Consider the following 14,467-nt stretch of genomic DNA (forward strand, 5'->3'; position numbering starts at 1 on the left):
ACATAAACTTGACAGAAAGACGTGACTGTGCTCGCTGCTCTTTATCAACCCACTTTATTTTGAAATGTTTAACCGGAAGCTTAATCGTTTTCACTCTGCCCTGCTTGACCCTCATCTTTCCATATACCCCGTGATCTCCAAAACAACATAACAAAGTGGGGGAAACATGGCGAGCGGAGAGGAGGCCAGAAGACGCCCCTCGGTTACCTCCTCTTCGGTCGGCCTGGAGGCCCTGTTCCCTGCGGGGACGTCGGAGCAGGCGTGCGGGGACGGAAACCCGGAGCTCGTTCGCTTGCGGGAGCGTCTTCAGGGTTGGCTATCGCAGTATGAACTCCTGCTGCTGTGGGTGCAGAGGCTGCTGGTCTGGGAGAGGCCGCTGTACAGCATCTTTGTCGCCCTGACACTGAACACATTATTCTGGTAAACGTCGAGTCTACGTTTAATCACGCTTGTCTCTCACACTGATAAGGCTGCTTTGGAGTGCATTGTTAGCTATCTGGCTAACGTCAGCGAGGGTATTACGAGTGAATGTCAAGATAAGTTAGCTAATCCCACGTCTTTAGCCTAATGCTAACGAAGGTTGCAAGCCAGTTTAAACTTCCTTTTCGGCACGGCATATGTTCCCTGCTAACTATAAGGAATTATATTATATAGATAAAGGTTATTTTGAGGTGTCACACCTGTTAATACCGCAATTCAAGAGAAGACGTAAAGATGAGTGGCTCAGGCCTGGTTGACCAGCTGTCAGTTTGCTGTCTGATTACTTTACCTTGGCTCATATTCAACCAGAGCAATGGGCTTTAATAGATTCCCCGTATTTGAATTTATATACATGAGTGTGTTTGTGTTTCTTCAGGATCCTGTCCTCCACCTCCCTGCGGCCTCTGTTTCTGATAAGCGTGTCCCTGCTGGGGCTCATGCTGCTGGAGAGATGGAAGCCCAAGTTACCCATCATTACTGGTAAGGTCTCAAAGTAATCACAATGATGCCTTCCTCTAATAGTCCGCGTAATGTTGTCTGTCAGGTATTGCTGACAAAGCTAAAATTCTATTCAAGTTGAGGTTGTTCCTCCACTTACACACACCGTGTGATTTCTGGTATTATATTAACTGAGTAGTCAAACATCCACAAAATATGTTACAAGGCTGAAAAAATTCTGCTAATATTCAATGTGAGAATCATTAAAATCTGAAAAAGTTGTGATGCTCTTTGAAAGTGCAAACCAAACCTGCATGCAGTGATTTGCAAATCTGCCAAATTTTATTCACAATAGAATGTAGAAAACATGTTTAAAAATATGAGCTCCTTTTGAGTTTGATGGCAGCGACGCATCTCACAACTGTTGGGACAGGGGAAGGAAAAGGCTTTAAAAGGAAGCGGTCCTTAAAAAGAAACAGCTGGAGGAACTTTTTGCAACTCGCTGCATTCTGTTTATATTTTACACAGCGGCCCAACTTTTTGTGGAACTGGGGTTGTAGGAGAAAAAAAAGATGTTTTGACAGATTCTTTGCTAATTGTGGGTTGTTTTTTGTCTCTTCTACAGTTCAACATGTAGACGCTCATCCTGCACAAAGGTTTGTAGTGTAATAAGTTGATTTTGTTTTCGTAAGCAGTGCTTTTTCCTGTGTTAATGTAGTGTAAAAGTCATCCATTAAAGTCTGTCCATGTCGGATGTTATGACCCGTTTGTTACACAACACTCTGTCATTATAATTAATTTCAGGCTCCCTGCCTCATTTAGTGTGTTGTGTTTATGTTTACTTGTGTGCATCTGTCTCCCTCCATCATCATTACGCAAACATGAAATCCTAACCTGCACCTTTGCTAACATAAGTACAGCCTGAACTGCTTCAAATACAGATCTGTGTCCGTCACAGGTGTTGAATTTTTTTTCTTCCCGTGTGTGTGTGCGTGTGTTCTTGTTTGATCATAGTGAGACAATGAGCGCGGAGCAGCGTCTGCTCAGCATCCCCGAGCTCAGCCACCACCTGGCTGAGAGTTATCTGACCTGTTGCATGTATCTGCAGGAGATGCTGCAGTACAAACGACAGAACCATGGCAAGGTACGGTGCTTTGGTGTGACCATGGAAACGCATATGCACACGCGTTATCGGCGTAAATCTCTAACAGTCCAAGTATAAATGTTTATGTGATTGTTGTCAGGTTGTGGTTTTTCTTTCTTTCTTTCTTTTTTTTATTTTTAAGAAAAAAGCCAATTCTTCTAGCCATCTTACCAGCTCTGTGTTTTTATTCTCAGACTTTAACAGACGAGCTTTGCATGATTATTTACAAAGTTCAGAATAGTACTTATGTATAACAGTGGGACTTAGTTCTTAGTTCCTGTCAGTTTGTGCACTGAAACTTTACTTACTTTAGAGCCACCCACCCTTCAAGCCAACTTTCTGACTGAAAACCTTGAACTGAAAAAATCTCTGAACAATAGGTGCGTGGGGCCCTGTGAGAGCTGTGTCCCTGAGATGACCTTGTCAGGGATATCCGCTCAGTATCTGAGTGATTAGTGGAGTCTGAAGCTCAATGGGACTACTTGTATATATGCTGGCCTCATTACTTGAAGGGTTGAGATTCATATTCAGGTTTAAGATGAACTAAACTAAGACTGTCAATAAGGAAAGGCAAATTTAGCGTAGTCATGAGAAGTGCTGGGGTTGTTGCACAACAAAAGTAATGTATTAGGAATTGCTTATTACTTTTAGTAATGCAGCATATTACTTAATTATTCCTCAAAGAAAGTAATTCATTACACTACTAATTATATTACTTTCTTGTTACTCCATAAACTGCCCCTAAACACACACTCATAATCACCAACTTACAATGTAAAGGTGAGGTTACAGTTCATCACATCAGCACAGATCCCTGTCCGAATAAGGAAACACACACAATCTTTCTTTGAGTTTATATTTTAGTTTTTATGTGTAAACGCAAAGAAAAGTTGAAAACCAGCCCAAAGAGACTTTTAAGCAACTGCCACAATGATTCCGCTGTAGAAATGTGTCCAGATGCAAACCTGACTGCTGCCTTTGTTACCTGATGAAGTTCAGGCTTTAGCTGCTGGGCTGAGGTCTGCATATACTCAGCTATAACGTCCCTCTGGGTTCTTGGCTAGCTTTGTGTTAACATGTTGTATGTGCAGGTCTTGCAAAGAGACAATGTTGCATTAGCAGCATAATGCAATTGTTTCTGTCCTGGAGACAGTTCCCACTTCACTATCATGTTCTTTTGCTTTTGTACATTAAAAATAAAAGTAACGTCCACATCTCCACTCCTCCCCTTCACCGTTTTCCTCTCGCTAAATGAGTCTGATTGTAGTGCAAGACTACAGCAAGAAAAAAAACAAACACATGACTTGGACTTGGACATTGGGAATCTCAAACAAGTAATGTAGGCTTAACAACACATTAAACAACTCCTTAAATGTTCTTTTAAAATGTTTTTGATCATATGACAGAATTAGAATATGTCTGAAAGTGCACCTTGGTTACTTTTTGGAAAACTCACAATGGCGGTCTTCCAAGGTAAATCTAGTCACATTTACACATTACTTTCAACACGGCACAATTCTTAAAGAATGCCATTGTGTCAGTTAATAGACACGCACAAGATTAGACTGTGATTGTTCCCCCTTCTTGAGCGAGTTGCTCAACTAACTGAAAAACTGGATCCTTTTGGAGAAATAACTGAAAAAGCTTCCAGTTTCTTTCTAATCATTCTACTCTGCCCAAACATGTCTCGTAGAATCAGTCCTTTGTGATAAACAGCTTTTTTCCCCCCCCTGCAGTGAACATGACATCTGCAATATTAGGCTTTGGCCACATTTCACCCAGAACTTTACATGTTTTGATAACAGAGGTCAGATAACAGAGATGTGTCTAATGAAAATGAGACCGTTACCCTGTGGTGAAGTTAGTTTGTTGCTTCCAGCTGTTTGCAGAAGTCTTTCTCTTTAGTTTTGAGTTGTATGTATTTGCACACGTGGCACAAAGTCGATAACCTCATTAATTACAGTGAATTATCTTCAGTCGTTACAACTTAATATCCATCATAAAGACTGAATTGTAAATAGGATTGTGGGCGTTGTGTGAGGCGAGTGAAGTGACACACACAGCCAGTGTTTTTGAGCTGCACTTTAATAATCACCTGATTCCTTTGCACAGCTTTACTAGTGTTTGGATGCATTTCCATAAGTACATGTCGGATGCAGGACCTTTTAATCATGGGTTTAAAAAAATAAAACTTATGAATAGTGCTGTTATTCCTTTCAGCGGTGTTTTGGGGGAAAAGTCAACTATATGAATAGCATCACACTAACCGATTGGTAATGCTAGTGATATAAACTATCCCACTTTTAGAAAGGGCTATAGTAAAGTGTTCTCTATGACATAAATACAGCACACACTGAAGATATCTCTCGCTTTCTCTTTTTTCCAGTTCTGTGTGATGATGTGCAGTGGCTGTTTTGTTCTGGCTGTGGTTGGACATTACGTACCAGGAATCATGATCTCCTATATTATAGGTGAGCCATAACAGAGGGTGTCTGGCAGTGAGTAATTATAGGAGTCAGTGCAGTAATTAAAACAACAACAACAAAACCCATGTTCATTCTCCATGCTGCTTTTCAGCGCTGAGCGTTCTGTTGTGGCCACTGGTGGTGTACCATGAGCTGATCCAGAGGATGTACACCGGTCTGGAACCGATCCTGATGAAACTGGACTACAGCATGAAGGGAGACACGGAGCACCGCAAACATGACAAGAGGAGTGAGTGAGAGAGCTACTTTCAGCCGCAACGTGCTTTCAAGTGAAGTCGGCGTTGTTGCGCAAGAATCGATGTAGCTCACCTTTCTTTTGTCCTCTCAGCGATACCCAACATCAGGGGCTCTGCACACACAAACAAAAGGAGCCACTGTAAAGCCGCAGTTTCCCTTGGTTACTTGATTCTCATACCGCAGTCTTTGTCTTTGAATCACTTCCTTTAGTGGTTTGTTGTTGTTGTTGTGGTGGTGTCCTTCATGGCATGTTGAAAACACGTGCTTGTGTGGGGGGGGTTTTAAACAGAGATAAAGAAGGAGGTAGAGGAGGGGGACGAGCCCAGAGCTGAAACGGAGAGCGAGAGCGAGGAGGAGCTGTCCTGCTTTGCTCCAACGGTAAGGACACACCTGCAACACAACCCACAATGCACAGAGAGTACGTATATGCAAGGGTGCCGCTTTACAGTGTAAGACTAGCAGAGGAAGCTGCAGCAGCAGCACAGTGTGCTGAAGTCAGCACCGACCTTTATGAATGTGGTGACGTGTTGATGGGAATGGAGCTCTGCGCTGTGCCAAATGACCTGAAGGATTATCTTTCCAGTACAACTGCATTCCATTAGCGCAACAGCAGAAAGTACACGGTTCAGTTCAGTAACTGACAGTGTCAGGTATTCAGTCGCTATGCTGCGAATGAACACCTGCAGGGCATGGTGCAAACGTAATAAAATCAACAAACTAGTATAATCTGGATTACTTCTACGAGCTATGAAGGTTATAGTCCTTGTAATAAATTCAAACTTGTTGCATGTGGAGTAACCAGAGGAGTCTGGTTTATCCTTATCTTTTTCAGGTTTTGAAATGTGGAAAATAATGCATCATTATTTTATTTATTTTGTTTTCTTTGGTCAGGTGGATGTGAAAACTACGGCTCTGGCTATGGCCATCACAGACTCTGAGCTGTCAGATGAAGAGGCATCCATCTTGGAGAGTGGAGGCTTCTCGGTGTCCAGAGCCACCACTCCTCAACTCACCGACGTCTCTGAAGGTAGTTGTCATGTGTCAGTGTTGAACTTTGATTAAAGCTTGTTTAAAAAAATTTTTTTTTTTTTTTTTGATCCAAGTTGACAAGACGGCATGACACAGCTGCTACATCCATGATCTGAATGACCCTACCATTTGATTTGTGGCACTAGAAATCAAAACTCATGGGAACATTTTTCTGATCTTCTATAGTCCAGTGCACCTGACGAGGTCTTCTGCTGCTCCCATCTGTTTCAAGGCTAAACGTGTTTGCTTTCAGAGATGCACTTCTGCATATCTTAGTTGTAACGAGAGGTCATTTGAGTTACTGTTGCCTTCCTTATCAGCTCAAACGAATCTGTCCTCAAGTTTCTTTTTTCACTCAGAACTGCCGCTCACTGGATTTTTTTTTTTTTTTTTTTTTTTTCATTTTCAGCCCACTCTCTGATTGTTTCTGAAATAGACCAGCCCGTCTGGCACCAACAGCCATGTTCAAAGTCACTTAAATCACCTTCTTTCCCCATTCTAAATTCAAATTCAAATTTTATTTGTCACACACACACACACACACAACCATACACAGTATGACATGGGGGTGAAATGCTTGTAGCTGTACAATGCCCGACCATTAAATGACAGAAAAAAAGTTTAACAGTATTTACAATTTACAGGTTACTACAAAATTTACAAATTAACTTAGGAATTTACAGTAAAAAATGTGCAAATAGCAGAAAGAGATTATAAAGATTATAAATTATAGGAATTATAGGAAATGTGTGGTGGTGCGTGTGGTGATGTGATGTGTGGGAGAGTCCAGTCCTACACCTGGTTCAGGGCCCGAATAGCCTGGGGGAAGAAGCTCCTCCTCATTCTCTCTGTTTTGGCCTTAAGGGAGAGGAAGCGCTTCCCAGACCTCAACAGTGAGAAGAGTCCATTGTTGGGATGGGAGGGGTCCATCATAATCTTCCTAGCTTTGGACTTGCACCGCTTGGTGTAGATGGACAGCAGGTCAGGGAGCTCTGATTGAATGATGCGTTCGGCTGAGCGCACCACTCTTTGCAGATCTCGTCTTTCCTGCTTGGTGCTCTTCTGCTCAGTTCGAACTCTAGGAGGTTGTCTTGGTCATGTCTGTACGCTTAAATTCATTGAGTTGATACTGTTGGACAGGCTGATTAGATAATTAGGTCAACAAGCAGTTGAAGAGGTCTATACAAGAAAGAAATTTGGATAGCGAGTGTGTGCAGAGGTGTGTGTGCTGCTCTGTGCAATGTCATTCACCAGTATCAAATTTTTAGAGATGCAGACCAACAGAATTAGCGAAATAAAACAACAAAACTCTCTCTTGGCCAGACTTAGTGTCTTTCTTTTGCTCTTTTCAAAGAAAGTACGACAGTATGTGGGCAAATGTTCCTTTTAGATTGTCGTGCTTCTGTGCATCAGATTGTTATCATAAGGGCAATGTCACCTCATCCTCTCATCGTTAAGATATCATTGTGAAAATTATATGTGCATTTATTTATGGTTTTACACTGTCTCTTGCCTACTGCAGATTTGGACCAGCAGAGTTTACAAAGTGACCCAGAGGAGTCGTACCTGCGGGATCTCCCTGAGTTCCCCTCAGTGGAGGAGTTCCCCTCCATTGAGCACAGTCTGCTTCACTTTCCTCTGCGAGGTTCAGGCCAGGTAGAGGGAGCCCAGGCTGACACTCAGTCCGAAGGGGAACCGTTGAGCCCCGCCAGCCTCCTTATCCAGCACCTAGCATCCCCCCTCCATTTTGTGAACACACATTTCAACGGACACGGTCGACCACCTGGGGGCGAAGAGGGCACGCTGCCTGTGGCGGGCGTAGATGGGGGAGGAGAGAAGACAGAGCCTGCAGTCACCCAGGGTGCACAGCGTTCCTTGGAGGCCCTGAGCGAGGAGATAGTGAGCACTGCCATCTCCACTGTCGTGCAGAACACTCTGTCAGCCCTGCTGCGTTCCAGCGAGGCCAGTGAGGAGCCCACTCTGGCTGAGTTTCTTCCCAGTGAAACCCCACCGGGCGCTCTGGAGACACCTGCCGACACCACTGCTAACACTACAGTTACCACGGCAGAGGCGCTCGGTCCTGACGAGGAACCAGATGAGGCGATCACAACGGAAAGTGGCACCGGCGAGGAGTTCCCCGACGACACACTAGTTCCGACCGAGGAAGAGGACTTTGAGCTTTTGGACCAAAGTGAACTGGATGAGGAGTTGGACATCAGCCCTGAAGGACAGGTGGCGGGAGAAACTCCAGACACACCTCCATCCCCTCAGCATCAACCACAGTCATAGCTGCCCTGCTGCACCCCTCCCCCAATGTTTTGCTTTTATTTGTATGTTAAAACAACATTATATTCATGCATACAGCTATACAAAACCCATTTATCAATGAGTTTGGAGTTAAAGGGTGTTGGTCAGTGATTATGTGGCAGATGGTTGAGATACTCGGTGCGTTCTGCTTTTATAGCCTCACGTCAAAAGAGTCTGTTAAAGTCTCGGGAGTCGTGTCTACACCAGGACCATCATTAGCTTCTATCGGGCAGCATTCATAATTACACAGCTTTACTTTACAATTAAATGCACCATTTCATATTGCATTTATAGTAAAGAGGTTTTGTGTTATGCTGAGTGCTCCCCTGACAGGATTCAGGTTCGTGGCTTTAATTAAAAGTTTAGAAACTTTTTTTTTTTTTTAAAGAACCCGATTGATTTCAGTCTCTTTAGTACAACAGTGATGCCTTTATTTTATACCACGGCTAAAAGCATCCACCTTGTTTTTTCATTCAGAGGCAGATGTCTATCTATATAGGTGGCGTTAGGAAGAGTTGGAATGTTGGATTAACTGTTAATATATGCTATAAATTATTTAATTTAATGGTCAGTTGATGAAACTTTATAACTAAAGCAGAGGGGGAATTTAAGAGTCTATTTTATCCCTTTGGTTACCCATATAAAGATTGTATGTAAATGTTTTAACGACAACACCAGGTTTGAATCGCACATTCCCACAGTTAGACGAGTAAAACGACGCCAATCCGCGTCCACACCTTTAGGGTTCAAAGTTAGAAATTCCCATTCGGTCGTTGTTGGTTTTTTTCACTCGTTGCCTGAAAACGGATTCTCTGACTTCATTGGATGTTGACAGCTAGTAGATCTTTACCCACATGCGAGTGACTTTAACGTGACACGATAAGAGAAGTGTTCCCAAGTTTCCTCTGTGTGATCAATGCCTCATTTTTATTTACATTTGTAAGTAGGATTTAATTTCGTACCTCCACGTGTAATTGAATTTGTTATTTATCTACAGACCTGTTAGATATGCCCGTGTACTATTTGTACAGTGATTACTGGGATCTGTATATTTACCAAATAACCTCCTTTGTGCCATGACAAGTTCATGCATGCCATGCATCACGCATGTATTTAACATCAATATTTGAGGTTGATTTTTGAGTTTTACTAGAGCAGAATTTTTTCTGTTCTTGTAGGGAATAATACTGTCATTCTGCGTCATGTACCTGGGCCAATGTTTGGGATCTGTATTCAAAAACAAGATAAAAAAAAAAAGAAAAAAGATCATCAACAAGAAATTTAGCACCTTGTTCGACTGTATGGAAAAGCCGATTTTGCTCTTGTGAACCACTCAGCATCCAAGTCTCAGGGTTGGGTTGTACAAAGTGAACATACCATTGCGCAAAATGTGTCTGTTTCCCCCAACTTGTCGTAGTGCACTGCATTTGTACTAACCTTCTCCTCTTTTTCAGTCAGCGCCTCCTTGTGCATAGTGTAGAGATGCAAAAAGTGTACATTCTGCATGTAAAAACGGCACCCTGTTCAAGTTCTCCTTGTCGGCTGACAAAGTACTGCACAATTTGTGAAGAAGAAAAAAAAATCAGTTTGAATGTTTCAGGTTTAAAGAGTGCATTAAATTCAGCTTGTTTAATATTTCATTATCAGTGAGGAGAGTAAACGTTTTGATGTGTCCTTACTTTTAAAAGGCCAACCATCTGTACGTGGAGATGGACGGTGAGCGGTGACCTCGGCTTTAGAGAACGATATTAACTGACTAGTTTGTGTACGGTAGTACTGTGATTTATGTTTAAAATCCTGCTTAAACGTTAAAAAAAAGTAACTTACTGAACTGTAAAAATTTAAAAAAAGGAATATATTTTCTAATTTCTCCTTTTTCCATAAAGTACTCAGTTTGATCTTTTATGTCTAAACATATAACCTCTCTGGACGTGTTTCACAAAGCGGAACAGGTTTAATGTCATCAGACTGTGATATAAAACTGCAACTGCACATGTGAAAATAAAAGAACAAACTGAAACAAAGTTAATATGTTGCAATGACACGTATCTGGATTGCTACCTTTAATCATTAACTGGTCTTCAAATTCTGTTTTTAAGAGTGTCTGTTACAGTATTGTGCAAACATAAATGGAAATGCAGTATATAACAAGCTTGAACGTCAATATTTGGTATGACCACCTTTTATTCTTCTACACATGCTGAACTCTCTTAGACAGCTTTCTTGTTATTTCTTTAAGTAGTCTTCAGGAATAGTTCTCCAATGGAGGACATTCAAAGCACTTCCATTCGTCACCAAGATGATCCCATCCTGCTTCAGTAATGTTGATGTCATGGCTCTGGGGAGGCCGATCCAAGTTTGGGATCATTGATCATCAGCTGTTTTCGCTAATCGGATACTTTCTAGATGGTTTTGCATGGTGGATCAAAATCTCATGATAGTTTTCTGCGTTCATAATTCCAAACTTTTTAACAAGCTTTCCAACACCACTGGCCGAAATGCAGCCCAAACCATGACAGAACCTCCGCTGTGTTTTACAGATGAGTGTAAACACTCATTGTTGTGACCTTAAGTATATATTATTGATCATTTTTACCAAAATTCCACGTTTGGATTCATCACTCTATCAGACATGTTGCCACTGATTTTCAGTCCAGTTCTTGTGTAATGTGGCATACCTCATCCTTTCCCCCTGTTTCTCATTATTAAGAATGGCTTAATGAGGCCGGCCTTCCACTGAGACATTTCTGATGAGGCTTCAGTGAACAGTAGATGTCTTGGACTGAAGAGCCAGATGTATTTCTGCAGGTCATTGCTTGATTTCTCCTATTTCTTAAGGTTATGGTACTGTTCATCGCCTGTAGATATTTGTTATGCCCATCACTTCTTCCTTTTGTCATTCACTTATCGAGTTTCCTCAAATATTTTATAGAAATTTTACATTTTCCTCAAGTTATGCCATGTTTTTGGCTAATAGTGCTTTTGGAATCACATTGTTGGTGCAAAAATACTAGTGCTGAAGAAACTCTGGCCCCTTTGGGGAAATAAATAATACACACATATATTTTATAAAGAAATTTGGGTTGGCTCAAGACTTTTGCACAGTACTGTATATATGCAAGAGCTTGCTTTATGATTACAGGAGAATCATATTCATATTAAACAACATAGTCAAAGCATATGTAAAAGGAGTTGCTTGAAGCCAAAGGTCGGGCTTCAGACTGCTCTGAATTCACTTACTGTTGTGCCTCGATGATGTAAGCTTTACACAGATTTCCCTATTTGGTGGTCAAAGTGGGCGGGGCTTACTAGCTAACTGATTTTCCAGAATATTTGAAGAAAATGAGCTAAAACAACTTGTTTCAGAGAAAAAAAACCAAGGGTCAGGATAATGTAAACATGGATTTAAAAAAAACATTTGAATGATGAAAAGTCCCGAGATAAAAATATAAAATATAGACGTGGAAATGAGCATGCTTGCTTTAAACAACAGCTTTATTCAGTTGTGCCGCTGTCTGATCCAAACTGCTTTTCCTGAGAAAGAAAAGATAGTATTAATACATTTTTATTAAATTACCTAAATTATGTCAAAATGTTAGCAACATTTTAAGCAACGAGAATGTGCTACATCTAATATTATTGGTTTAACTTTACCTGCTGCAGTTCACTTGCTGAGAGCTCAAGCCTGTACTTGAGCTCATTTTCAACAGTCAACTCAGACACTACTGACCATTTGCCATCTGTGAAGGTTAATGGAACTGAGAAGACAATGCCATCAGGGAGACTGTAATGCCCTAAAATAACCCCAAAACAATCACATTTTTAAACAAGCTAGATCACACTGAATCAGAGAATCTGAATCGCATTTAAAAATCATTCTGTCACACTGAAAACCAATTCTCAACCTGGGCAAGCTACACCCGAAGACAGAACATCTGGATCAGTAGCACCATTCCAAGCTTTCAAGACAGTGAGGATCCCATTGGTAGCTGATGTGGCGGCTACTTGGCCTGTCTTTGAAGTCACAGCTAGACGCCGCGTGCGTACCAAGTGCTGAAAGTCTGTTTCCAACCATTTCCTGAAAAGGAGAAGAAGATTATGTTGTGTGCCAACACAGGATGTTTTTTTTTCCCATCAGAGCGGGCAGCTTTCCGGACAGATGTATTGTGCAATCAATATTTGCACAGACTGAAATCATGCCAGTGGCTGGCCAGTGTCAGACCTTATCATATTATATTTGTTTACCCCGCTAAAGCTCCAGCTGGGTTGAGCTTACCAATGCGGTAAATCTAGGGCACCAGGAAATAACCACCTTCACGTTTGAACAAGGAGTCTGGAGAATTAAAAGTGCACTGAAAAAAATACAAATTAAGGTCTTTATGTTTCCGTGGTAACAGACCTGTCAGGAAAAATGCTTAGAAGTGGCTGGGAAAAGAAAGCTGGTCCTGTGATTGGCCCATCATGGTTGAAAACTTTTGCCCTCTGCAGGTCAATGTAGAAAGTACCGCTGATATTTCCCCACACTATTACATCTGTAATATCTGCAGAAGGAGAAGACATAAGAATTGATTCATCTTTTATTTCAGGGGCTGGTGCTAAAATGCAACGTGAACATGAGTCAACCAATTCACAGGAGATACCTGACGGCCTCATTCTCATCTTCTTCCCAAGTACAGCCTTGGCTTCGTTCTCCAGTTGAGCTGCAGCAGCGATAAACTGGTGGCTGTCGATGGAGCGTGCACTGTCCACAAGAAGCGAGCACCTCAGGTTGAGAAACGAGTCGCCAGACACGATCACCTTCACCGTCTCCTTGGCTGTTGCATCGATCAGTTGCCCGTATTCTTTGTAGCGCTCTGAGATCACCTTTACCTTCTTCTTCTTTACTTCCTCACCCTCATTTTCTCCATCGTGTCCACCGTCATCTAGAAGGAGGATGACATCCGCCTTCCTGAAGGCTCGCTCCAGATCTGTGCCAGTAGTCACCTGTAAATAAATTTAATGACATGGTTTTGCTTTCCTCTCGATGTGATCAAACAAATAAGTGAGTCTTAGTGCACCTGGTGGAGCATGCTGATTGCCAGCTCCTCGATCTCCAACCTCAGGCTCTGTAACTGCTCCTCGTTTCCCTCCAGGTCCAGCAGGTGGAGGCTGATTGCAGAAACGTTGGGAAACACCTCGGGGGAGAGCAGACTGGGGATCAGGACTTGGCATGTTGGGTTGAGAGCACTATAAAGACACGTTAAAGTCCTTAAAGGTTTCCTAAAAGAGGAAATAGAGTTTTGTCTTTAGCTTTTACAACAGACCCACCCAGTTATCCAAACATGAAGTGGTTGAATAAGACTGGCGCGATGCTGCTCTTCTTTGATGAGATTCATTTTGGCCTCCAGATTCTCTGCTGCAACACTCAGCATCACATTTGTGGTCATGTCTGACGTGATGCCGTAGTAATCCTACACAACCATTGTTCAATTGATGACATTTCCAGTTTTAAACGTTTAAAAGTTATTGTAGCTGAGAAAATCTATTTTTTGCTTACCTGGCAGTGCTCTAGGAAGTCATTGAAGCCTCCCAGGAGCATCCCTTTGCCCCCTTGCTCCACTAGTTCCCTCCAAACCAAAGGGGAGCCCTCATGTTTCCAGTTATTTTTTTCACACGTGGCCCCCAGCCATTCCTGCCCAGAGAGAGGTCATGCTGAGGTGACAATACGTCCTTAAATTTATATGCCTAAAACGATCGCCTGAAAATATGATACCTTCCATTCATCTGGGAGGATGGAGATCTTATGGATCTTGAAGTCTGGCAAACACTGCTGGTGGGTGTCTGCTAAAAGCTCTGCTTTGGCATAATAGGGGCAGTCTGTTTTTCCTGTTCGAGGTCAAATTGCACAAATTAATGCACGTGTATGTACCGGAAATACTGGTAAATAGAGAGATTAAAGCACAGAGAGATTAAAATGAAATTAAAGCTCTACCGGCGAGTACAAATTTTGCCATGCTGTGCGTCTAGGTGAAAAAGGTTTGTTGCTAGGAGACGGATGGACGGCGTTGCACTTATTTGAGTCCGTGTATGGCAAACCCCAGAATACCAAAGCCACTTTTTGTTACTCCTTTGTCCTTAGAGATCACCACAGCGGGTTGAGTTTTACTTTGGATTGCCTTCCCGATGCAAGCCCTAAGGGATTTGTGTCTTCAGATGGAATCGGACCGGCGACCTTTTGCTTGTCAAACAAATATGAATACAGCCACACAAAATGCAATGACAATAAATAAATACATATATAAAAGTGTTATATTTTTTCGTTAAACATATTTCTACTCCGCTCGTTTAAAATAGAAATATATTAATA

At 42.0% G+C, this 14,467-nt stretch overlaps 2 protein-coding genes and 1 long non-coding RNA gene across 5 annotated transcripts in view; 1 reads left to right on the plus strand and 2 right to left on the minus strand.

Moving 5' to 3' along the window:
* LOC146492111 (uncharacterized) overlaps nucleotides 1-14,467 on the minus strand; it is a 379,576-nt gene that overhangs the window by 239,958 nt on the left and 125,151 nt on the right. The window lies entirely within an intron of this gene.
* On the plus strand, nucleotides 82-10,145 carry retreg2 (reticulophagy regulator family member 2). Its single transcript, XM_085151883.1, has 9 exons — nucleotides 82-420; nucleotides 857-960; nucleotides 1,544-1,574; nucleotides 1,933-2,062; nucleotides 4,449-4,533; nucleotides 4,640-4,777; nucleotides 5,075-5,163; nucleotides 5,677-5,812; nucleotides 7,337-10,145. The coding sequence occupies exons 1-9, from the start codon at nucleotides 167-169 to the stop codon at nucleotides 8,101-8,103; spliced, it is 1,734 nt and encodes a 577-aa protein (XP_085008009.1). The 5' UTR covers nucleotides 82-166; the 3' UTR covers nucleotides 8,104-10,145.
* mdh1b (malate dehydrogenase 1B, NAD (soluble)) lies at nucleotides 8,514-14,222 on the minus strand. Of its 3 annotated transcripts, none has more exons than XM_085151888.1 (10): nucleotides 14,093-14,222; nucleotides 13,874-13,986; nucleotides 13,658-13,792; nucleotides 13,429-13,571; nucleotides 13,179-13,269; nucleotides 12,762-13,104; nucleotides 12,521-12,662; nucleotides 12,027-12,199; nucleotides 11,776-11,915; nucleotides 8,514-11,655 (listed from the first exon to the last, which is right to left on the minus strand). In XM_085151888.1, exons 1-10 carry the CDS (start codon nucleotides 14,112-14,114, stop codon nucleotides 11,617-11,619), a joined length of 1,341 nt encoding a protein of 446 aa, XP_085008014.1. In that variant the 5' UTR covers nucleotides 14,115-14,222; the 3' UTR covers nucleotides 8,514-11,616. The 3 variants fall into 3 exon arrangements, with proteins under 3 accessions (XP_085008014.1, XP_085008013.1, XP_085008015.1); XM_085151887.1 differs by having other exon boundaries at nucleotides 13,179-13,347; XM_085151889.1 differs by lacking the exon at nucleotides 13,429-13,571 and having other exon boundaries at nucleotides 13,179-13,295.

The sequence above is a fragment of the Neolamprologus multifasciatus genome, chromosome 23 (genome assembly GCF_963576455.1).
Source record: "Neolamprologus multifasciatus chromosome 23, fNeoMul1.2, whole genome shotgun sequence".
Lineage (NCBI taxonomy): Eukaryota > Metazoa > Chordata > Actinopteri > Cichliformes > Cichlidae > Neolamprologus > Neolamprologus multifasciatus.

Coding starts and splice junctions, on each gene's coding strand:
- retreg2 (XM_085151883.1), top strand. CDS start 167: ATGGCGAGCGGAGAGGAGGCCAGAAGACGCCCCTCGGTTACCTCCTCT. Junction 1,575..1,932: donor GACGCTCATCCTGCACAAAG/GTTTGTAGTGTA, acceptor GTTTGATCATAG/TGAGACAATGAGCGCGGAGC. Junction 4,778..5,074: donor CCGCAAACATGACAAGAGGA/GTGAGTGAGAGA, acceptor GGTTTTAAACAG/AGATAAAGAAGGAGGTAGAG.
- mdh1b (XM_085151887.1), bottom strand. CDS start 14,114: ATGGCAAAATTTGTACTCGCCG. Junction 12,663..12,761: donor GATGAGAATGAGGCCGTCAG/GTATCTCCTGTG, acceptor CTCCTTCTGCAG/ATATTACAGATGTAATAGTG. Junction 12,200..12,520: donor CTAAGCATTTTTCCTGACAG/GTCTGTTACCAC, acceptor TCTCCTTTTCAG/GAAATGGTTGGAAACAGACT.